The sequence below is a fragment of the Pristis pectinata genome, chromosome 32 (assembly GCF_009764475.1).
Source record: "Pristis pectinata isolate sPriPec2 chromosome 32, sPriPec2.1.pri, whole genome shotgun sequence".
In the NCBI taxonomy this organism is placed as follows: Eukaryota; Metazoa; Chordata; class Chondrichthyes; order Rhinopristiformes; family Pristidae; genus Pristis; species Pristis pectinata.
In genome coordinates this window covers 13,773,301-13,797,117 of record NC_067436.1, presented here as the reverse complement: position 1 = coordinate 13,797,117, position 23,817 = coordinate 13,773,301, and the positions used below count along the sequence as shown (strand labels likewise).

General features: G+C 44.1%; 1 protein-coding gene across 3 annotated transcripts in view; it reads left to right on the top strand.

The window, feature by feature from the left end:
* Window positions 1–499: 499 nt before the first annotated feature.
* fam219b (family with sequence similarity 219 member B) overlaps window positions 500–23,817 on the top strand; it is a 34,848-nt gene continuing 11,530 nt past the window's right edge. Inside the window, exons 1-3 of one of the 3 annotated variants that reach the window (XM_052042659.1) lie at window positions 500–624; window positions 12,737–12,836; window positions 20,598–20,688. In XM_052042659.1, coding sequence (XP_051898619.1) covers window positions 12,776–12,836; window positions 20,598–20,688 — 152 coding nt within the window. In that variant the 5' untranslated portion in view covers window positions 500–624; window positions 12,737–12,775. Of the gene's footprint in view, window positions 625–5,910; window positions 6,059–12,736; window positions 12,837–20,597; window positions 20,689–23,817 lie in introns of those variants that run through there. The other 2 variants (XM_052042657.1, XM_052042658.1) reach the window with 2 other exon arrangements.

The following is a 23,817-nucleotide window of genomic DNA, read 5'->3' as shown; positions in this document are numbered from 1 at the left end:
CGTTCATGTTAATTTGCCCTCATCAACACCATTCATTACTATACTGTGGAGGGACTGTTACCGTATGGACTGATTTTGTGTATTTTCCGACTTATGGACAAAATCTACTTATAGACGCCTGTCAAAACAGAAATCTGTTCGTAACCTGGGGACAGCCTGTATGCAACATCAAGATGGATATTTGGACTGGATGGGAGTCAAGGGTTATGGGGATCAGGGTGGAAAGTGGAGCTGAGGCCAAGATCAGATCAGCTGTGATTTCGCTGAATGCTGGAGCAGGATCAAGGAGCTGATGGCTGACTCCTGCTCCTATTACTTACGTTCCTCTCAGTTGAATGCAGTGCAATTACTACTCTGTTTCCCAATGGGTAACAGAAATCACTTACCATTTTTGAGTTTGGTCAACTGGATTTCATTTCCTCTTTCGAGTGTCAGTTTGGAAATTACAAGTGTCCTGACCTGCAGAGTGGTGCAGCTGGTAGAGCTGCCTCACAGTTCCAGGGACTTGGGTTCGATCCTGTCCTTGGGTACCGTCAATGTGGCGTTTTCACATTCTCCCTGTGACCATGTGGGTTTTCTACAGGCACTCTGGTTTCCTCCCACATCCCAAAAGCATGCAGATTGGTAAGTTAGTTGGCGCTGTAAATCACCCCTGGTGTGTAGGTGAGTGGGGGAGGTTGGGGAGAATGTGGGGAGAATAAAATATAGGAATAGTGTAAATGGGTGTTTGACGGTCAGCATGGACTCAGTGGGCCAAAGGGCCTGTTTTCCTGATGTATGACTCTCTGACTACTTGGATGAGGATGTGGAAGGGTGGGTTAGTAAGTTTGCTGATGATACAAAGGTTGGTGGTGTTGTGGATAGTGTAGAAGGTTGCTGCAGATTACAACAGGATATTGATAGACTGCAGACCTGGGCTGAGAAGTGGCAGATGGAGTTCAACCCGGATAAGTGTGAAGTGATCGAATTTGAAGGCAGAATACAAGGTTAATGGCAGGACTCTTAGCAGTGTGGAGGAACAGAGGGATCTTGGGGCCCAAATCCATAGATCCCTCAGGGTTGCCACGCAGGTCGATGGGGTTGTTAGGAAGGCGTATGGTGTGTTGGCCTTCATTAGTCGGGGTATTGAATTCAAGAGCAGCGAGGTGATGTTGCAGCTCTGTAGAACTCTGGTTAGAATTCGCTTGGAGTATTGTGTTCAGTTCTGGTCGCCTCATTGTAGGAAGGATGTGGAAGTTTTAGAGAGGGTGCAGAGGAGATTTACCAGGATGCTGCCTGGATTAGAGAACATGTCTTATGAGGATAGGTTGAGTGAGCGAGTGCTTTTCTCTTTGAAGAGAAGGAGTGTGAGAGGTGACTTGATAGAGATGTGCAAGATGATAAGTGGCATAGATCGAGTGGACAGTCAGAGACTTTTTCCCAGGGCGACAATGGCTAACATGAGGGGACATAATTTCAAGGTGATTGGAGGAAGATATAAGGGGGATGTCAGGGGTAGGTATTTTACACAGAGAGTGGTGGGTGCGTAAAACGCACTGCCGGCAGAGGGTGTGGGGGCTGATACATTAGGGACATTTAAGAGACTCTTAGACAGCCACATGAATGATAGAGAAACGGGGGGCTATGTGGGAGGGAAGGGTTAGATAGATCTTAGAGCAGGATAAAATGTCGGCACAACATTGTGGGCCGAAGGGCCTGTACTGTGCTGTAGTGTCCTATGTTCTATGACTCTCAGTGACCTCTGCTGCTGCTATTCTTGAACTGAGCACTAGAGGGCGGGAATAGCAGCCTGCGATGGTTCCTCTGCTGACTTGCCTGAAGGAACCAAATTCTCATTTGAGACAATTCACCATCATGACCTCAGTTGTTTTGTGGCGTAGTAAAGGAATATGAATTATTTTTGACTTTTTTTTGGGGGGGAGGGGTTATTCACAAGAACTAGTAGCAGGAAACACTGTCAATGAGATTCACAAAATGGTGCATACAAATTCTGATGCATTTCTCAATACAGGCTAATGGAAATGCAGGGTTGACTTGTTGGAATGGGGGTTGGTATCTACAATTATTCTGAAGACATCCAATTGTTAAGCTGATCAACTGCAGGTGGTAACAGAGACATTTGCTTGCAACGTGATAACCAGAACTGTCCGTAAGCTACAATGTAATTGCCGTGTTACACATCTCCGACATAATTTGTATTTTGTGCCTCAGGCATTGCCCTCGTAACGATCTGTTCAGCTGTTTTCAGGGCTGTACCCCAAGATCCCACTGCCCCTCTACACTTCTTATTACCTTGATATTTCTTTCTTTAATTTGACTGCCCTCTTGAGTGCACTAACTTACACACCTCCAGACTGAATTGTCACTGTTGTGCTGACTGAACTAATGCATTGATATCACAGTGTCATACAGCGTGGAAAGAGGCCATTCGGCCCAGCATGTCCATGCCAACCAGTGGGCACCAATCCCTATTAGTCCTATCATGTAGATGCCACGGCCGAGAAAGCTCACCAGCGCCTCTACTTCCTCAGGAAATTTGGCATGTCCCCGTTGACACTCACCAATTTTTATCGATGCACCATAGGAAGCATCCTATCTGGATGCATCACGGCTTGGTACGGCAACTGCTCTGCCCAGGACCGCAAGAAACTGCAGAGGGTTGTGGAAACAGCCCAGTGCGTCACGGAAGCCAGCCTCCCCTCCATGGACTCTGTCTATACCTCTCACTGCCTTGGTCAAGCAGCCAGCATAATCAAAGACCCCACCCGGGTCATTCTCTCTTCTCTCCTCTCCCATCAGGCAGAAGATACAGGAGCTTGAGGGCAAATACTACCAGGCTCAAGGACAGCTCCTATCCCACTGTGATAAGACTATTGAATGGTTCCCTTATACGATAAGATGGACTCTGACCTCACAGTCTACCTTGTTATGACCTTGCACCTTATTGTCTACCTGCACTGCACTTTCTCTGTAACTGTGACACTTTACTCTGTACTCTGTTATTGTTTTTACCTGTGCTACCTCAATGCACTCTGTACAAACTCAATGTATCTGCAATGGGTAATGAATTGATCTGTACGATCGGTATGCAAGACAAGTTTTTCACTGTACCTCAGTACAAGTGACAATAATGAACCAATACCAATACCAATGCCTGGGCGATTCAAGTTCTTGTCTGACACAGAGTGATGTCAGTGACTCTGCTTCACTCTCTCGGGCACAGCATTGCAGGTACTCACCACTCTCTGGGTGGAAAGGGTGCCACTCAGACTTCCTCTAAATCATTTACCCCTTTCCCTAAACCTATGTTCTCTAGTTTTTCTCCGCTCTGATAAGGGGAAAAGATTCCTGCAGTCTACCCTAACTGTACCCCCCATAATTTTATATACCTCTGAACCACTTCCTCTCCAGGGAAAACAGACCCAGCCTCTCCAGTCTCTCCTCATAACTAAAATGCTCCATCCCCTACAATATCCTGGTGAATCTCCTCTGTATCCTCTCTAGTGCTATTATATCTTTCCTATAGTGTGGTGACCAGAACTGCACTCAGTACTCCAGCTGAGGTCTGGCCAATGGTTCATAAGGTTGGAGCATAATCTCCCTGCTCTTGTATTCAATGTCCTGACTAATAAAAGCCTGTAACTCACATTATCAACCAGTGATGCTACCTTCAAGGATATTTGAACTTGCATCCCAGGGTCTCCCTGTTCCTCAATATTCTCTAGGACTACCATTTATGGTACATGCCCTAGCTTCATTAGTATTCCCAAAATATATCACCTCACATTTATCTGGATTAAACAACATCTGCTATTTCTCAGCCCATTTCACCACCACTTTGATATCAGCCTGTAGCCTCATACTACCCTCCATACTGTCAATAATTCCACCAATCTTTGTATCACCTGCAGACTTACTGATCGTACCTCATACATCAACATCCAAATCATTCAAAACATTCCAATCCCTGTGGAACACAACTAGCCACAGGCGTCCAATCACAAAAACAACCGCCTACCCAACACCCTGTGTCTCCTGTCACCAAGGCAATTTTGGATCCAATTTGCCAACTTGCCCTGGATCCCAGGGGACCCTAACCCTTTGAGCCAGACTCCCATGTGGGATACTGAAGTCTATGTAAACCATATCTACTGCACTGCCCTCGTCAATATACTTCTTACCTCCGAAAAACATTCAATCAACTGATCAGATGAGATCTGCCCTTGACAAAGCCGTTGCTGGCTTCCTCAATTAGCCCCTGCCTTTCCAAGTAATCATTAATCCTGTCTCATAGAATTTTCTTCCGATAACTTCCCCACTACTGATGTTAAACTCCCAGGCTTTTCCTTGCTGTCTTGAAAAAGAGGAGCACATTTGCCGTTCTTCAATCATCTGGCACCTCACCTGTGGTCAGTGAAGATGCAAAAATCTCACCGAGAGCCTCAGCAGTCTCTCTTGCCTTGCCTCTGATAACAGCCTGAGTTAAATGCCATCTGGCTGTGGGGATTTATCCACCTTTAACCTTTGACTACCTCCTCTTTATTTAAGAAAACTTGCACTAGAATTTCACCCTCCCCTTCACAGAGTTCTCTAACTACAAACTATTTCCATTGTGAATACCGGTGAAAAGTACTCATTTAGGACCTCACTTATCCCTTCTGGCCCCACACACAGATTGCCTCTGTTGTCCCTAATGGTCCCTAATCTTGCCCTGGTTATCCTTTTGTCTTTAATATACTTAAAAAACACCTTCAGCTTTACCTTAGTCCTATTTGCCAGTGATTTCTCATGACTCCTCTTTGCCTTCCTAATTTCTTTTCTAAGCATCTCACTACACTTGTTATATCCTTGACTGGCCTTACCCTGTCATTAGTTCTCTATACCTGCTCTATCCACCCCTCAATCCCTCAACATCCAGAGTTCCCTATATTCTCCTTGGCTTTTCTCCCTTACAGGAACATGGTCCTGAACACCTGTTATTCTCCTTTGAATTCTTCCCACTGGGCAGATGTAGACTTGCCTGCAAGCAGGCACTCCCAGTCTACCTTTTCCACATCCTGCCTTATTTTAATAAAATTGGCCTTCCCTAATTTAAGACCTTTATTCCCAACCGATCCCTATCTTTTTCCACAACCACTTTGACATATATGGTGCAAAAAAACAAACCGCTGGAGGAACTCAGAGGTTCAAGCAGAATATGTGGAGACAAAGAAAACGTCGATGTTTCGGGTCGTGAGTCACATCAGGACAGTCTTGATGCAGGGTCCTGACTCGAGACGTCGATCCTTTCTTTGCCTCCACAGATGCTGCTCGACCCGCTGAGTTCCTCCAGTGGTTTGTTTTTAACTCCAGATTCCAGCACCTACAGTCTCTTATGTCTTCAGCCTGGATTTATAGACATAAAAACTCTGCAGAGAGACTTAACCCAGGTGAAATGAGAGGCAACACTGGGCTTTGGAGCAGAGGGAACATAATTACAGTGGTCCAGGAAGCCAGTTCATGACCAACGTGGGCGAGAGGCAGAGCCCTGGAAATGAGGGCAAGAAATAGGAGGAACAGCAAGGGGGCAGGGTGAGGGCCAGGACCACCCCTCCCCCAGCTGACCCAGGGGACGGGGCCACCCCTGCCCCATCTGACCAAGGGGGGGGGGGGCCTCCATCAGCTGACCAAGGGGGTGGGGCCATCCCTCCACCAGCTGATCAAGGGGACGGGGCCACCCCTGCCCCATCTGACCAAGGAGGCAGGGCCATCCCTCCATCAGCTGACCAAGGAGGTGGGGCCATCCCTCCACCAGTTGACCAAGGGGGTGTGGCCACCCTCCACCAGCTGACCAAGGGGGCGGGGCCACCCCTCCACCCTGACCAAGGGGGCGGGACCATCCCTCTACCAGCTGACCAAGGGGGCGGGGCCATAGTTTCCCTCCGTCAGCTGATCGGGAGGCGGCCTCCGACCCGGAAGCGGATGGCGCTCGGGCGGTGAGGGGAGAGGCGGCGCCGACGTTATGGAGCCCGCGGAGCTTTACTGCCCGCCGGACGGGGCGCAGCAGCCCGGGCCCTCGGTACTGGGGGTGGGGGGCAGCTCCCGGGCACCGCGGGGTGGGGTAACAGGCGCCAACTCCACAGCGGCGGGGGGGGGCGCGCCTCTCGCTGGGGGGGGGGGTGGGGGGCGCGCCTCTCGCTGGGGGGTGTGGTAGGGGGGCGCGCCTCTCGCTGGGGGGTGGGTGGTAGGGGGGCGCGCCTCTCGCTGGGGGGTGGGTGGTAGGGGGCGCGCCTCTCGCTGGGGGGGGTGGTGGGGGGGCGCGCCTCTCGCTGGGGGGGGGTGGTAGGGGGGCGCGCCTCTCGCTGGGGGGGGTGGTAGGGGGCGCGCCTCTCGCTGGGGGGGGTGGTAGGGGGGCGCGCCTCTCGCTGGGCGGGGTTGGTAGGGGGGCGCGCCTCTCGCTGGGCGGGGTTGGTAGGGGGCGCGCCTCTCGCTGGGGGGGGGTGGTAGGGGGGCGCGCCTCTCGCTGGGCGGGGTTGGTAGGGGGCGCGCCTCTCGCTGGGGGGGGTGGTAGGGGGGCGCGCCTCTCGCTGGGGGGGGTGGTAGGGGGGCGCGCCTCTCGCGGGGGGGGTGGTGGGGGGGCGCCCCTCTGGGGAGGGGAGGATGTTGGGGGATGTGACTGGTCCCACTTTGATGCACAGTTTGATCTTCAGTTATAATGCACTCAGTTTTTACATTGCTCTTTCATCAGCTCTTGTCTGTTTCAAAGTCTTTTTTTTCTCCTTGAACGCAGAATTATTTGAGTAATACTTGCATGTTAAATTTGAAAGGTGTAAATTGGATGTTGTGTTCCGACTGAATTCTGGACCGGATGGATTGAGATTAATTAATTGCCTCCAGGGAGCTTTGAACCAGTGCCTAATTGAATTTATACTCTGAATTCAGAATCCGTACACGGTGTAGTATGCAGAATCAGTGAGAAGTAAAACCACTTTGCATGAGTGTGGATGTAATGATCTCGACAACCAGCTGTTTGCAATTCTGTCTGTCTCTCTGTGTAGTTAGTTTGCTGCTTTTTAAGGGAGGCGTTTCCACTCTCCTGCATGGAATGATCGCAATGATATGCACTGAAGATGGCCACTTGGCCAGGATTATTGAGCAAGATGGGAGTGCCTGGATCCACTGTTACTCTGGTCGCTTGCATGCTTGATGGGATCATTTAGGAACTGTCTGTGGTATTTGAGTCATAGGGTAATCCAGCATGGAAATGGGCCCTTCAGCCTGACCGGTCTATGTAGGCTAAGGTTCCCACCTAAACTAGTCCCATTTGCCTGCGTTTGGCCCATATCCCTCTAAACCTTTCCTATTCATGTATCTGTCCAAATGTGTCTCAAATATTAAGATAAGAAGATAACCTTTATTAGTCACATGTACATCGAAACACACAGTGAAATGCATCTTTGTGCATGTAGAGTGTTCTGGGGGCAGCCCGCAAGTGTCGCCACACTTCTGGCCACAAATTCCATTCTTTGGAATGTGGGAGGAAACTGGAGCACACGGAGGAAACCCATGCAGACACGGGGAGAACGTACAAACTCCTTACAGATGGTGGCCGGAATTGAACCCGGGTCACTGGCACTGTAATAGCGTTACGCTAACCATCTGCCTCAACTACTTTTTCTGGCAGCTCGTTCCATACACTCACCACCCTGTGCATTGAAGAAGTTGCCCCTTGGGTCACTTTTAAATTTTTCGCCTCTCACCTTAAACCTGTGCCCTTCAGTTTTTGGTTCCCTTTCTCTGGGGGGGGGGGGGGGGGAGGTGAGGGGAAGAGCTGTGTCCATTAGAATCTGCCATCAGTGATGGCACTAGAACTTGGATAACAGATAAAGTTCTATAATGACCAGCAAAGTTCACAAGTGTAGCAGAAAAGATGTTAAATTACGAGATGGGCATTCGGTGATGCCCGGCTGGAATTCTTGTTGGTGAGGGCAGGTGGACAAATGTTCAACAGTTTGATAATTCCACATTTTCGGTTGAAAGTAAGCTGAGAAGTCTAGACTTCAAGAGAAGGTGGAAACATTATCTCCAGGAGGCACAGAAAGAAGATCAATAACATTGCAATTCGATTGTAGGATGAACGTTAGAATAACTAATTTTTGGGATCTGGACATCACTGGTAAGGCCAGGATTTATTGACTGTCTCTAATTGCTCCTTAAACTTGTGACTCAATGGTGGAATTGGAAGCCATTTAAGAGTCAAACACGTTGAGTTGGGAGATGAATGTAGGCCAGACCAGGTTGTGGTGTCTTGTACCTTTCACTAAAGTACAAAGTGCTGTCAGACTTTTTTTTTGACAAGGCCAACTTCAGCAGCAGCAACAAGCATTTGTGAAGGGCCCTTGCTTTTTTTTCTGGAGGGATGCCAAGCAATATTTGACTCCAAACCAGTAACAGAAATGAACCAGGATGTTGGGCAAATTGGTAGCTTTTTAGGTAGTCTTTAAGGGGAGAGTTGGAGAGCCAAAGTGGTTTGGGGTGGGAATCCCTGAGATAAGACTATGACAGTCACCTATAGTGGAGTGGTTAGACTTGTGAATGTGCAGAGTTCCTGCAGGTTTATAATATTAGAAAAGTCTGGAGATAGCAAGAATTGAAGATGTGGAGGGATGTGAAATCAAGTCATTGGGAATGAGGCTAAATAGGGTGGGTGCAAGCTCAGTTCTCTTTGAAATTAAATCCAGGTAATAGTTTGGTGATAAATTTGAATTGTCTGTGTTACCTGCTAAATTCTTTGTTTTAAGTCTACTTTCCTGTGTAAGCTGGAATGCAGATCAGTAGATGAAAGCTCAGGGCCATCTGTTTGGATTGCTTGTGTAAAGGTGAAATTTATGCCTACCTTGCACTTTGTCTTCGGATTAAAAATATTGCATGCCTTAATTTGGAAAATTTTGTTCACACTTGTATGAGATGTACCTGCTTTTTGTCCCTGAATAATGAATACTATTAGTTGAAGTTTAAAACCATTTGTAGTTCTATAATTCTGATTTATGGAGATGCATCTTTCCTATTAGTTTACCTTGACCTTACCAAAGTCCTCACTCCTGTATGTAAAGCTTGATATCATTTTCAAAATGCCAATTTTTTCAGATACTGCTGGGTCTAAATACAGCTGCCTCATCCATGTAGTTGTGGAACAGGGTAGCCCTCTGCTCGAGTGTTGTCAAATGGAAGTTCTTGATTAACCAGATGTCTTTGACGTGGCAACATCAATGAAACTGTGGGCACATACAGAAAGTAACTTGGTCACTCACACAACATACACTTCACGTGTGCATACTTATATCAAACACCAATCTCCATTCAGTAATCCTGCAAATAAGACCCTTGTAAGGATCAAAATAATACTTACTCTTCACTCTTCTGTTTTTTTTCCACAAATGTACGGGAAAGTTGGAGTGAAAGAATGTTGAGGTCACTTGCCCAATGCTGGTGCCTCCTACCTTTGGAAATTAACAATCCTGAATCTCCCCACCCAAAAACCATGGGAGTTCCTTTACCAGAAGGACCTTCTTGGGGGCTATTGGGAATGGACAATAAGTGGTGGCCTCACCAGTGACGCACAAATCTGAAAAATGAATAAACCAGGATATACTTTGTGTCTGGATTCCCAATTAGTTACAAATTCACAAATGGATGATGGATTAGAACAAAACTGCTATACATGGCCTTGAATCAATGGGCTCCAGCTATATTTCTCCCCCCCAACCTCCCCCAATTCAATGCTTGTACCTCCATTTGCTAGTTTTCTCGCACCAGTTTTCTGCACTTGAAACAAAGCCATTGGGATTGTTTTCTATTTTACTGGACCTGTTCCCTGTCCTGCTTGGCAGAAGCTATTCAACTCTTTAATATTCTCCATGTACAATTTTAAAATGAAAACCATAATCCATTGAATGCTTAAATGGATTGAAGCTCTCAAACAAATTGATTGGACTCTTGGATCAAACAGGCAAAAATAATTATTACAGCAGTCTGGGCTGTGTTAAATGTATATCCTTTATCCAGTAAAATTATACTGCTTAATTCTTCTGCTTGGCTCCCAACCCTTAACCAACTTCCACCCAGGACCATTCTGAAATCTCTGGGAAGAAGCCACTTTCTCTCTGGTTTGTATGCCAGTGATTCTGAAGTTCCTAAGTCTCAAACCTCACTCCTGGGCTGGTTTATTGTGTACGTTCCCTTGTACACTATGCAATTTCTCATTATGCTGCACAAAATTGCTACTAAACCTGGTGTGGGTTTTTGGCACATCTTGTCTTGAATACTTGGAACATGTCGCTTCTTTTCTTCTCCACTTAATCTGCAAATCCTTGGATACTTTGGCTGAAGGTGCTTCATTGTAGTTGTTGAATCTGCACTTGAGCTGTTTTTGTGCTGTGCCATGCACATATACTGAAACCAATAATTAATGTTTCTCTCCAGGAAAATGGTTCATTAGCACTTCTGTTGGATTTGGACTTTAAACCTTTAACAACTGATTCAAAATGTAAACCTGGGATTATTCTCTTTGCATTCCCATAAAATCAGATGACTGTCACGTTTAAGAAAAAATCTCTAAGTATTCAGTGACAAAATGTTAAAAACAGATATTTTGTCTTTATTTTCACCCATAATGATTTTCAAAAGCAGATGGTTTGGTCAGGGGAGTTGGTTTGCAGTCAGAGGTACTGAAAGATTGAACCTCCTGATTTAATAGGAATTTGAGGCACAACTTTTTCCCTCAGAGGTTCAGTATATGGATCGAGCTGCCAGAGGAAGTGGTTGAGGCAGGTACACTAACAACATGCAAGACATTTGGGCGGGCACATAGATAGGAAATGCTTGGAGGGATATGGGCCAAAAGTGGGAAAATGGGATTAGCTTAGATGGGCAACTTGGTCAGCATGGATGAGTTGGGCCAAAGGGCCTGTTTCTATGACTGACAAAACTGAATGATGCTGGTAAATTGCAACTGAATGTTGCTGCATCACCACTGGGTGAATTAACTACATCAGATTTTGTACAATTATTTACTTTTGATAAGTGTTGACATTCCAGTTGGCATTTGGCTGACACGGTGGTGAAAGGCAGATTCAGTTGTGACCTGGGAAAGAAGTTATATCAAGTATGAAGTGTAATTGCATTGTTGCCTGGAATGGGTCCAAGCTGTGGAAGGTGTTCCCTTGCTTTTGAAGAGAGCCTGCTCGATCTTGAAGGGCTAAATGGTGTCCTGTCATCACTTTGAGAATTTCTAAAGAAAGGTTACACAAAATTGCAACAGGAATGAGATAACCCCATGTTCCTCATTTCTGGCAATATTTGCACTTCCCTTCTCTTAGCTTTTTTTTACATCATTCTGAATAATTTATCTTACTCAGATTGAATCTCTGTGCACCCAGCATGAGTTACTGGGTCACTGAGAAACATTGGCTGCTCCTGATTAAGGCGCATATCTGAGCGCGCAAGATCCTTTGATTCCTGGCGCCCAATTTTATTTTGGAACCAAGCACTTTATCACTTCCTCGATGTATTCTCTGTTTGTGATATCCACATTTTTTCCATACAAAAGTTCAAATCCAACTCTGAAAGTGGCTTTGCTTATTTTGAGTTGGATTTAGACAGGCATTTAAAATAACAAGGCATAGAAGGACAAGGACCTAGTGTAGGCAAATGGGGATTACTGTAGATGGGTAAAAACATCAGCATGGACTTGGTGGGCTGAAGAGCCCATCTTCTGTGCTGTGCAACTCCTGACTTGATGACTCTATTTGTCTGTCATGCCTGGGTCTGCACTCTGGTTAGTCACATTCTCGCACCCCACCCCGAAAGGAGTCATTTAGTTACCTTTTGAATGTGCTTCTACAATTTACGTACGTGATTTGGGCAAAAGGACCAAAGAAATGGTTGCAACGTTTGCTGATTACACGGAAATAGATTCGGGAGTGAGTGGTGAAGAGGAGATGAGGAAGTTACAAAGAGATATTTTGACTTGAGTGGGCAAACAAAGTGTTATGTGGGAAATTGAAATTGTCCATTTTTGACATGAAGGAGAAAAGTACACAACCTAGATGTTGAGAGATGGCAGAGCTCTGAGATGCAGAAGGATCAGGGTATCCAATTGCATGGTTTGCAAAATATTAATGTTAACTAACTTATTGGGATAGTTTCCATTTATTGTGAGGGAATTCACAATAAAAGTAGGGAGGTTATGTGCTGCACTGGAGCCCACATTTGGACTTCTGTGTAGGGTATTGATCTCCTTATTTAGAGGATAGAAATGAGTTGAAGCAGTAAAGAGAAGTTTTACCAAACTGGTATCAGGAACATTTGGTCAAGCTAAGTTTATATCTGCAGGAATTTAGAGTAATGGATTTGGGATGATACTTCCTGTTGTGGGAGGGGGTGGGGTGGAGGTCAGTTTCAAAAATAGGAGATCATCCATTTAAGACATGGGGAAATGTTTTACCCCTTTGGCATAGAGTCTTTGGAACTCTTAAAAGGGCAGTGGAAACAGATTTTGAATATTTTTAAGGCAGTGGGAGGTGGCTTTTTGATAAGTAAGGGGATGAAAGGTTCCAGGATTGGCAAGGACGTGGAGTTGAGGTTGCAGTCAGATTAGCCATTATCTTATTGGATAAAGGGGCAGAGTCCCCTCTTAGCAGGAGGTGGCTGACTGTGTGTAGAATTTTCCCTCATCTCTCCCTATTTCCATTTAAAGGGTCACAACAAAAGCTGGAAAAACGAGACAGCCTTTAAGATGAATGAGAAGAAGAAGCTGCCGACCACCACCAGAACTCCATCAATACACCTCAGATTACGTGAGTCACAAGCTAGCTGATCATGTGTAGTTTTTATGGACACTCTAGCATTTTGGGCACTAGCACAGGTTGTGGATTTTAATGGTAATTTGATGGTACACAATAACATTTTTCTTGTCTGAATCCAAGATATGATTTCAAAGGTTGGCAGCCTTCCAGTACTCTGGGCTTGTTGTCATTCCTAATGTATGAGCCTTGATAATACTGGCATGCTGTCTGATTGTAATGAATAGGTTCATTAGTTCAACCAGCACTGCAGCAACGGAAGAATGCCATTCTTCCATTGTGAACCTTGATGCTTTTCAAATGTGAGTGGTATAATTGAGTGTGGGCTGGTTGTTATACAGGAGTGGGAACCCCAGTGAATGTTGTGTTCCAGAAGGGTTAAGTCCAAATGCTGACCAAACATGGGGGATCTTTCTTGTCCTTACCTCAAATCAGTTGGTGCCTTTAGTCACTGGGACATTTAGAATTGTATAGAGAAAATGGAGATAAATGTTGCACCCAGATTTATGTAGTGAAATGGATGACTGCAAAATGTTTCTGAAGTTGCTGTGTTGCAGTAGATTAATGACATTGCTAAATGGTTGACTTTTGTTCTAACTTGTTAAATAAATTCCTGACGCAAGTATTATGAAAATGATATACTTTTCAAATCATTATGATTATGAAGTGCAACACACAGTGTCTCCACATTGAAAGACTTTAGGAGCTGTGGTGGGTATTTGAGCAGCAAAACATTTCCCTTCTGGAGAAAGTTTTCAAAATGAATCTGATTAACTTTGGTAATTTATGGCTAACAGTGGGAAGGCAGTCCAAGGATCTAGGCTTAATGTTAGCAGAATGCATCCTTGGTGTTCAAGTTGAAGTGTCAGGGTTTTATGGAAGAGCCATCGAGCTGTTTCTAAAATGTGAAATGCAGTGGGCCACAAAGGGAAATGGAGTGGAGGGAACAATCGCCACGCCAATCCTCTGGACATCTTTGAACCATTAGTGTCTTTTGATAATTCGTCCTGCAGAAGTCAAGATCTCTGGCTTTCTAATTTGCTTTTTGAATGCATGCGGGCGGCTGATGTGTTCAGATTTGTTATCCTGCCCTGAGGAGTTGTTTGAGCTGTCCTACATTGCTTCAGCCCTTGAGGTGTAACTACTTTGCAATTGAGTAAGGAGTTCCAGGACTTTGACTCTGTACCTGTGCAGGAATTTTGTGTCCCAAACTGGCATTGTACGCGATGGGGAGTGACAGTGGTGTGATTTTTTTGTTTTGTTTGTTACAAGTTCGGGTATGCTACAGGCATCAGCCCTGGCCCAGTGGAGTCAGCAATTTCACTGCACATTCTGGTTGCCATCTCTTTGCAGATGTCTGACTTCTGTCATTTCCTTATACAGCAGTGGGCTTTTGGAATCTACCAATGATGTGTGTACTTTCATTTTGTTTGAAAGTGGAGGTGTTAACATTAGGCAGGGACAGTCAGTGGTTTGATTCATTATCTCTCGAACCAACACAGGGTGTAATGCCAAAATTGATGAACTGATACAGCTTCTGTTTGCATCCCATTACAAAAATGCAGAATGTGCTCGCGCTGACTCATCTCAGCAATGCCACTCTCTCTGTTCCCTACCAACTGTCTTTGGTGTTTAGCTCCCTTCATTGACTTCAGCTGCTGAACTGGCTTTTCATATCCCTTTTAAAAATCCCCTCTCCACCCCCACTGTGATCCAATCAATTGCGAAGTATCAGTTGGTCTTGTGAATAACTAAATTTATCACGTTGCCTGTTATTTTGCTCTCTGAGAACTTCCTTCTCTCATTCTCTGTATAAGTCATTGGTTGCCTATCCTGTTGGTTAAAATAACAGCTTAAAGTGGCTTGAGTCCCAGCTTGGGAACTGTGCCAAATGAACCTCACGTGATAGCATTGCTACTCCTGTCCTTTGGAATGGTTTGGGAACGTGAGGTGGTGTTGAATCATCCCATGAAATCACCAAATTAGGACAGAAGCATTTCACAATGTTCTTGCACAAGGAAAAGTCAGATAATTCTTCATAACCCAGCCAATGGAGCAAGTATCCAAGTAGAAAGGTTTAGTTTGTTCTTGCTCAGTGTAAATGATTCATTTGTATTGCATTATATAAAATGAGGGAGAAATATTATGCTGCACTGTAATCCCACATTTGGAGTCTTTGGTTCCCCAGTGGATGTGTGGTAGTAGTGAGGAGAATCTTGAGAGCCTGCTCCAAGACCTGGTTGTTGATTATCCAGAGGTACTTGCTGTGCCTACCTTTCTCCTTCTGGCATTGTTAGGCTCCAGGGTGATATGGAAGATGAGCACAAGGTGTGCGCTCAAATACGTGGGGCCTTGCCTGGTCACTGTAGGGATTACAATATGTATTGGATAATGTAAATGCTGTTCTAATGACTTGTATAATTATTGTTTGTGCCCCTCTTTTGTTGATGATGGTGGGAAAAACCCAACGTCTGCCCTTGGACCATTCAAAAAGAAAATGTAGTATTATTTGTCATTTGTCTGAGTTAGCTGTTCAGTGAATGGCAGCTTAAATGGCAGGCTGTAAGTCAGTTGCCTGTCACCACCCCAGTAAGTCCATCTTCACCCTGCTTTGCTTGTGTCTTTATCAGCATCCTTGCGGCAGTCCAGTCTCTGTTAGAGATGCTCTGCCTTTATTGCCAATGATCCCCTTATTTGCGGCTCTGGTCTCAGCCTCTCAACTCCTTGAATTGATGTGAAATCTAAAACAAAGGTAGATGTCTGAAACACATTGGGCCTGCTGGCATCTGAAATGCAACGCTGTTTAATAATCTACCCATTGATGGAGTGTGATGAACTCAAGGTGTTAATCTTTAGAAATGCCCACAAAGCTGTAAATCAATTTGCTGCATTATCTGTTATTCCTCACTTCTCGTTTCTGTTATACACCCTGCTCTTCAGGAACTATTCTCATCAATTGCACTGCTTCAACACTTACTTTTTATCTTTATTTCTTCTTTATCCCCCCCCCCTCTCCTCCTTTGTCCCTTACACTGGCTCTTCTTTCTTTCTCTTGATTTCTTTTTCTCTCTCTTGCTGTCCCATTTGTCTTTCTCTAGGCGACGGCCTTCCTCTCGTTCCAGCTTCTGTCAAAAGATAGCAACTTCCTGAGCTTCAGTTGTACCTCCCAGAATGCTGTGCATCACCTCGTGCTGCTCCCTGCTCAGTTATGCTACTTTGCAAACTAAGAAACCAGTAAGGTTGGTGCTTTGATAAACATAATTTGAATACAGTCTGGATCATTGTTTGTTCTTCAGTCTAAGTTGATAGGGCTGAAGTAAAGGGATAGGTTACTGAGCAGCCAGGTGACAAAGTATTTACAGCTTAATTTGCAATAATGAGGAAGCTTAACATTATTTAAACAGTACCCATCTAGTATATGACCAGTGGCCATTTAGTTATTAATAAATGCCTGTTTTACACAGAACTTAACAGCTCTCTTTCATACAGAGCCACAAATCTATATTTTAAGTGACATTCTTATCAGTCACTGATCAGCTGCATTAGTCCAAACTGCATATTAGGCACTTTGTATTTCCTCTTGAATAATTCTTCTCAGATTCCAGGCTTACTGCTTAAGTGAATACTTTCCCTTCTTCCAGAGAAAGGAAATTATTTTTATAAAAGAAAAGCTTGATCATTTTAGAGAGTCTTGTTAAAGCCTTGGCAGTCTTGACAATAGATTTTGTGTTAATCCTCTCCTATGCTAATTCAGGTGGGGGGGTTGGGGGGGGGGACATGAGACTCACTGCATTTTCACCTGGCTTTGTTCTAGTGGTGGGGAGGAGGTTGCTCAGTGTCAATAACCAGAGTTCAAGAGGGTGGTAGTTTTATCAGTTCCCTTGGTTTGTCTATTGGCCTCTTGGTGTTGTACTGGGAAATTGAACAGGTGCAAAATGAAGGCAAACTATCCGTGAGGGTTATGTCACATTTCATTGTGCTATGATGTCAGTGGAGTAAAGCTTTTCCTGCTTGTGAAACCAAAGCAGAAAGTGCTAGTGTTTGGATGCAGGATCATTGTGAAACCTTGACTCTGTTTCTCTCTCCAAAGGTGTTGCCTGACTTGCTGAGTGTTTCTGGTGTTTACTGTTTTTGATTTAGATTTTCAGCATTAGCTACATTTTACTTCAGTTTCTTTTGTTCATGTTAGCTGTGGGGTGATTGGGAGAGTTTTTGGTAAGGTTTGACTTTAGTGAAAAGTAAGAGCCGCTGCAGACTTGTTTGCCTGGTTACCTTGCGTTAAGTTCCAGAAGTATTTCACTAAAGACCATTGTGCCTGCAGTCTGTTTGACCCACTGGTCAACTGGAACACAACCTGCGTAGGGCGTGTCAACACTGGATTCGTCAAGCAAAGACTTTCTTTGTCTCATTTACCTCCAAGCCTGAGAATTACAAAAATAATGATTTCCTTGTACAGGGAAGGTGCCACTATTGGGCAGGAGGTAGTGCTGCTGTCTGACAGTTCCAGCAACCCGGGTTCAATCCCGACCTCCGGTGCTGTCTGTGTGGAGTTTGCACATTCTCCCTGTGACTATGGGTATTCCTCGACTGTTTCTTCCCATGTTCCAAAGGCAGGTTGATTGGTATGTTAATTAGTTACTGTAATTTACCCGCAGTGTAGGTGGGTGGTGGGAGAATTAGATAGTTGATGGGTATATGAGAGAGAATGAGTTGCAGAGAAGTGGACCAATGGGATTGCTCCGAGAGCTGGCACAGACTTGATGGGCCAAATGGCCATCACCTCGAAGAAAATATGAGAAATCAAACATCTCAGTATTTATCAGAGGATAAAATGCAGATTATTTGGATAGAGATAAGAATCGTAATATGATTAACATCAGTAACTCTTGTATTAGGGATTGAGGATGATTTCCTTCCACTGTGGGTTTTAAGGTGAAGGATGAGGCCAGTTTGGGATCTGCAGATTAGGCAGATGCTGCTTGGTGGGAGGATAGTTGCTCAGTTGTGCACTCCTGTAGTTTACACTGACCTTCCTTACAACTCCAAAGCATGGACTTGAGGTTCTCAGTGCCAATCCAAAGGCTCCTTCACTTTGAGTGCTCATTGGCCAGAGATTCCCAAGAGTTGGAGGAATGTTGCGTATTTTCAGAAGATTTGAGCACATCCTTGAATAATTTCCATGGTCTATCTGCTAATCTTTTCCGGTGATGCAGCTTGGAATAGCGTTTAATTTGAAAGTCCAGTGATGGGCATGTAAATGATGTCACCGGTCCGTTTGAACTGACCAGTTGTAACTGGGGACTCGATGCTGGGGATATTGGGCTGATCGAAGATGGGGACTTCAGTTTGCTTTTCCTTGGGTTTGGAGGATGTTGTGTGGACTCAACATTGCTGGTTTCTCTCCAATTCTTTGAGGTACTGCTGTACATACTAAAAAAATTTAACATATAGGAAGACAGGGATTACCACTGCCTGGTAGATCATGTACCTTGTGCTTGGTTGGAGGTCTTGATCTTCCACTGCCCTTTTCCTCGTTTGACCAAAGACTGTGCTGAAAGCGGCAGTGAATTTTAACGTCGACATGAGGGGTGGCTCCTGAGATGTGGAAGTAATCTGCATTTTCCAGACCATCACATAAACTGCTATTGTTGGAGGGTGGTGTTGCATGTCAGGGTCAGGTTGGTTTGTGGGTGCAGTTGATCCAAGGGATCAAGCCAATGCTTGTCTTTGATCAATAGATTGAGGAATCTAGAATAGATTATATTGTTATATTCTCATTGTTGTCTGTCCTAAAGTGACTAAGCTGCAGAATTCATGGTTGTAAAGCATCTGGGGTTTTAATGGAGTTAAGAATCCTTAAGGAATCAAAGCACGGAATCAAAGAATTTTAATTTTAAATAGGTCTCAGCATATGTTGGGGAGAAGGATAGGGGTAGGTTAAGGAGTTTATCACTGGAGCAATTGACTAATTGCAGTGGGATATTAGGAATAACAGGCCATTGATCTTGAGACTGTTCTGTTCATTCAAATCCTTCTCAAATTGACATGACAACTATCACTCTAACTGAATTTTATTTGCCAATATTTGAATGATAAGAGTTTTTGATGTCCATGTGATATTAATAGGTCTTGGGCTGATTAGATCACCATTCAGATTTGCTGCTCTGAACCTTGTGTCCATGAGTTAAGAGTTATGAATTTTCTACTTGGGTGGGTACACTGTACAACATCCAGTAATATTAAAGTTTAATTTCTCATGGATCTAGCATTAAGGGGAATTGTCGGAAAATTTACCTCCTTGTTGGACATGAGTCAGGGATGTATCTCTGCACAGTCACATAATTAAGTTTCTCTCTCGTATTGGTAAAGGAAAGTCAAATTCCAAGCTGTAGGGTTTATCTTGGTCAACATGGACGAGTTGGGCCAAAGGGCCGCCTTCCATGCTGTGTGACTCCATGACTCTAAAAGAACAATATTTCCCAACTTGTTCTGAGGAGGAAAACTCGTGACAAATGCTGCAGTATAAAATGATAGCACTGCTCTGGAGCAAATTCTTGGATTGTTGCAGGACGTTGTGCAGCGATAAATCACTGGCTTCACAGATTGTTCAAATGCATTAGTTTTAAAAAAAAATCAACAACATTCACTTTAGGGCAATTAATCTGAGCAGATAGCAAGATGATTAAACCATTCAATAAAAGAGAAACTAACAAAGGAAAATATATTACAGCAATTGGAAATCTGTCTTGAAACTTCAAAAGGAATTATTTCCTTCATTACTGGAGGTCAGGGATCATCGATTGAACTGTTACAAGGCATGATACACTGCACAAGCTTAGAAACTGTTCTGAGTTCCTTGGTTCTTTTGGTATTGTAATGGCAAGCAATAGAAGAGAAGGTGCAGGTTAATTAAATTGTGTATTGAGGTTTGAGTTGATGTCATCCAAGTGGACTTGTTTTTTTAGTTTAATTTTGGATCTGGGCATAGCTGGGAAGGTCAGCATTTATTGCCCATTGGTGCTTCAGTCTCTCCATTGTATGCAAGTTGTGGGCAGGTTTTGCGGTGTTTGATGCCTCTACTTGGCCCCAAGTCCTTGATGCCCATTCAATAAGAAAGCACACTTCCCTTGTACCATGTGAATAGACTTCAGTGCAGTCCAATGCTGCATTGTTCGGTGATGAAAATGTGCTGAAGGAAAATGCACAATGAATGTCATCACTCAAGTTTAACCTTGGAAATTCCAGCAGCAGAAAAATTGATAGCTAAGCAAAATTAGTTATTGTAATTGCTTCCATCATATAGAACTGGGACCTAACAGGTTGACTTGGGTCCACCTTGCCCTTTCTTTAAAAAAAGGCATAAAATAGTCCTGTTGGAGGAACTCAGTGGGTCGAGCAGCATCTGTGGGAGAAAAAGAATTGTTGACATATCGGGTTGAAACCACAGGTTTTGACCCTAAACATCAACAATTCCTCCTCCTCCATCCCCACCCCCCACCACATCCCCCCCCCCCCCCCCCCCCACCACAGATGCTGCTTGACCCACTGAATTCTTCCAGCAGATTGTGTGTTGCTCCAGATTCCAGGATCTGAAGTCTCCTGTGTCTGCATGTGTTAGCATAAGACTAACTTATTGTATTGACCTTACAACTTGAGCTTTGATTGGATTCAACTATGATTCCTGCTACATTTAGGTTTTTTGGATGAAACAATGTAGCTTTCTCCAGGTTAAATTGTGTTTTTTTTCTTCTGCAGAGAAGCATCGGGAATTGGCCAAGAGAGCCCTCAAGAAGAAGGCAATGGCTGGAGGTCCGGTCTTGCATCAGCCTAAGTCGGGGACAAAAAGGTTAGTCATCCTGCTCTGCTCCAATGTGACCTGGAACTCCTGTGACTCAAAGGACTGATATTTTTGGAAATTTAATTTGGAATGGAAGCTAGCTCCTCTTTTTAAAAAAAATACTTTGTGTAAAGCATTGGTTGAGTCTGTATCTGACATTGTTCTTTCAGTTGCTGGAGCCGGCAGCAATTACAGGCATGTCTGGTCAGTTCTGGAAGTCTTGGACAAAATTATGGAGAAGGCACTTCAGAGAAACAGCCTGCATTGGCCTAAGTGACTAATGCTCTACACTGACCAACTCCCATCCCCATTCTTCATCTAAACACTATCAGCATAATCTTGCAGTTCCGTCTGAATTATATTGTGGCATTGACTTGTGTTGACCCAATAGACCACATACTGCATGATACCCTAATATCTTGTGTTATGAAATTGCAGCAGAGATGTACTAATGGCTTTGTTCTCACTCCTCCACATGTATTCCTGTTTATCTCTTTCCCCTTCCACTGTACTCTTATTTGGCTGCATTGACAGCCTAAAAGGCGTCCTTTTCTGTTTGAGTATCATGCCTCAAGGAAACAAAGACTTATTTGGATCAGTACTGAATGTTCCTTTTTCCTACAATACGATTGTTTGATACTTACACCACCATTTCACAGTTATGTGGAGCGTCTTCCCTCTCTCCACCATAAACCAATCAATAGTATTTCCCTTGATCAGCAATTGTGGTAGCAAATTCCACACTTTCACCACTCCCTTACTAAAGAAGTTTCTGCTGAATTCTGCATTGTATTAATTTGTGACTATCTCGTATTAATAGCTCCCCAGTCTTAAGTGGCTGAGGATTTGTGGTCAGCGGCTCGGTACTGGAGTAATTGTAGGCCTTGATGAAGGCTACTCAAACATCTAGGGATCTCTGTGGCATGGAGTTGCACTTTTCTAGGCACCAGCTCATTGGATTCCTGGCATCTGTCAGCTGTGATGTCATCAAGTGGACTCGGTAGCCAATCTCAAGAATTCTCTCATAAGAAAACAGGAAACAAACAACATGGGCTTTGATTGGGCTTTTAAATGTTGTGCAAAATGCTAACTAAAGATAGAACATGTGCATATGATTAAAGTACTTGTTTAAATATTTTGTAAAGTACAGAAGGAAATTAAAATTCCTGGCAATGAGGCTTACATTATCGAGCAAAAGATTGTCATCAGGATTAATGATTTGTTCATTTTGTTTACAATATTGAATTCTGCATGTTGAACTGTGGTTATTGCCTTTCAGTGAGTTTTTTTAAGCAGACCTGTTTCCTCACTTACTGTCCTATCCAAAAGTTTTTATGCATTGCAGGGATTGTATGAGTACATGAAGTAAAACAGATTGTCCAGCAAAAATAAAATGAATCAGCACCCAACTCTGATATTAGAGTTCACTACTCCTGGGCCACACTAAAATTTTGCAGTGTTCAAACAGTGCTTCATAGTCATGCAAGACAGAAAAAGGCCCTTTGTCTCACCAATCATCAGGCACACATTTACGTTAATCCCATTTTATTCTCCCCACATTCTTATCAACTCCCTCCTAGATTTCTGCCTTCACACCAGGGGCAATATCCAGTGGCCAATTAATCTACCAACCTGGTTATTGTTGGGATATGATGAAAACTGGTCAGGGAGAACGTGCAAGCTCCATACAGATGACATTGGGGGGTCAGGATCACATCTGGCTTGCTGGAGCTGTGAGGCAGCAGCTCTAGTAGCTGTGCTAATTTGCTGCCCTGCCACAGAAGGGGTGCTCTTGATCTTTTGCTCTGCTGCCAGTTAGGTTTTCACTGCTGCCTCATTCTGTATAAAGCAAAGACATTTGAACTGACCTCCCAGTTATAGTATAAATGCAGTCTTGTGTTCCTCCTAATAAACCACCTTCAGTCTGGTTTATTTAGATGATGTGGAAACAGTAATTTGCACCTGTAGAATGTTTAACATTGAGATAAATTAAATTGGTTTATTATCACTGATATACCAATGTACAGTGGAAAAACTTTGTTTTGCATGCCATCCATACAGATCATTTCATTGCAACAGTGCATTGAGGTAGTACAAGGGAAAAGCAATAATAGAATGCAGAATCAAGTGCTATAGTTAAAGAGAAAGTGCAGGCAGACAATAAGGTGCAAGGTCATAACAAGGAAGATTGTGAGGTTAAGAGTCCATCTTATCACACTAGGGGACCATTCAGTAGTCTTAAAACGATGGGCTAGAAGCTGTCCTTGAGCTTGGTGGTATGTGTTTTCAGGCTTTTGTATTTTCTGCCTGATTTGATAAGATATCTTTATTAGTCACATGTATATTGAAACACAGTGAAATACATCTTGTGTAGGGTGTTCTGGGGGCAGCCCGCAAGTGTCGCCACACTTCTGGCGCCAACATAGCATGCTCACAACTTCCTAACCCGTACGTATTTGGAATGTGGGAGGAAACTGGAGCACCCGGAGGAAACCCACGCAGACACGGGAAGAATGTATAAACTCCTTACAGATAGTGGCCGGAATTGAACCCAGGTCACTGGCGCTGTAAAGCATTATGGTAACTGCTACACCATTTGGGGGAGGGGCGAGAGAGAGCAGGGGAGAAGAGACGATATGGGCTCTAGGTGCTTCAGCAGCATAATTACAAATGTAGCATGAGTGAAGGCCAGTCCATCCATCGTGTCTGTGAACCTATTACTGGTGTCGCTGAGTATATCTGCTGACCGATGCACCTGGGTTAATCCAATTTGTGCAATCCTTGGTAGTCCTCTGTCCACCAGTTTGGGGTGGGAGGAATTACATGTGAAAATACCACTCAGTTGAGATTGTCCACTTATCTACAACATGTTTTGAAAAGATGTTTCGCATTATAGATCTCCCATGGCTTTGATCATGCTGAATGGGGTGTGAGCTGTTTTATCATAGCAGGGTGAATTATCAGTAAAGTGTGATTGAAAGAAATTGCCTTGCGTGCAGTAGGCAATAATTTTAATGTTTCAAAAATGTATATGTAAACAGGTAGTCAATTTTCTAAATGTCACTTATTGTCTCTGCAATTTTAATTGCAGCATCTCTTAAAAAGATTAATGTATAAAAGAGGGCTAGAATATGCTGT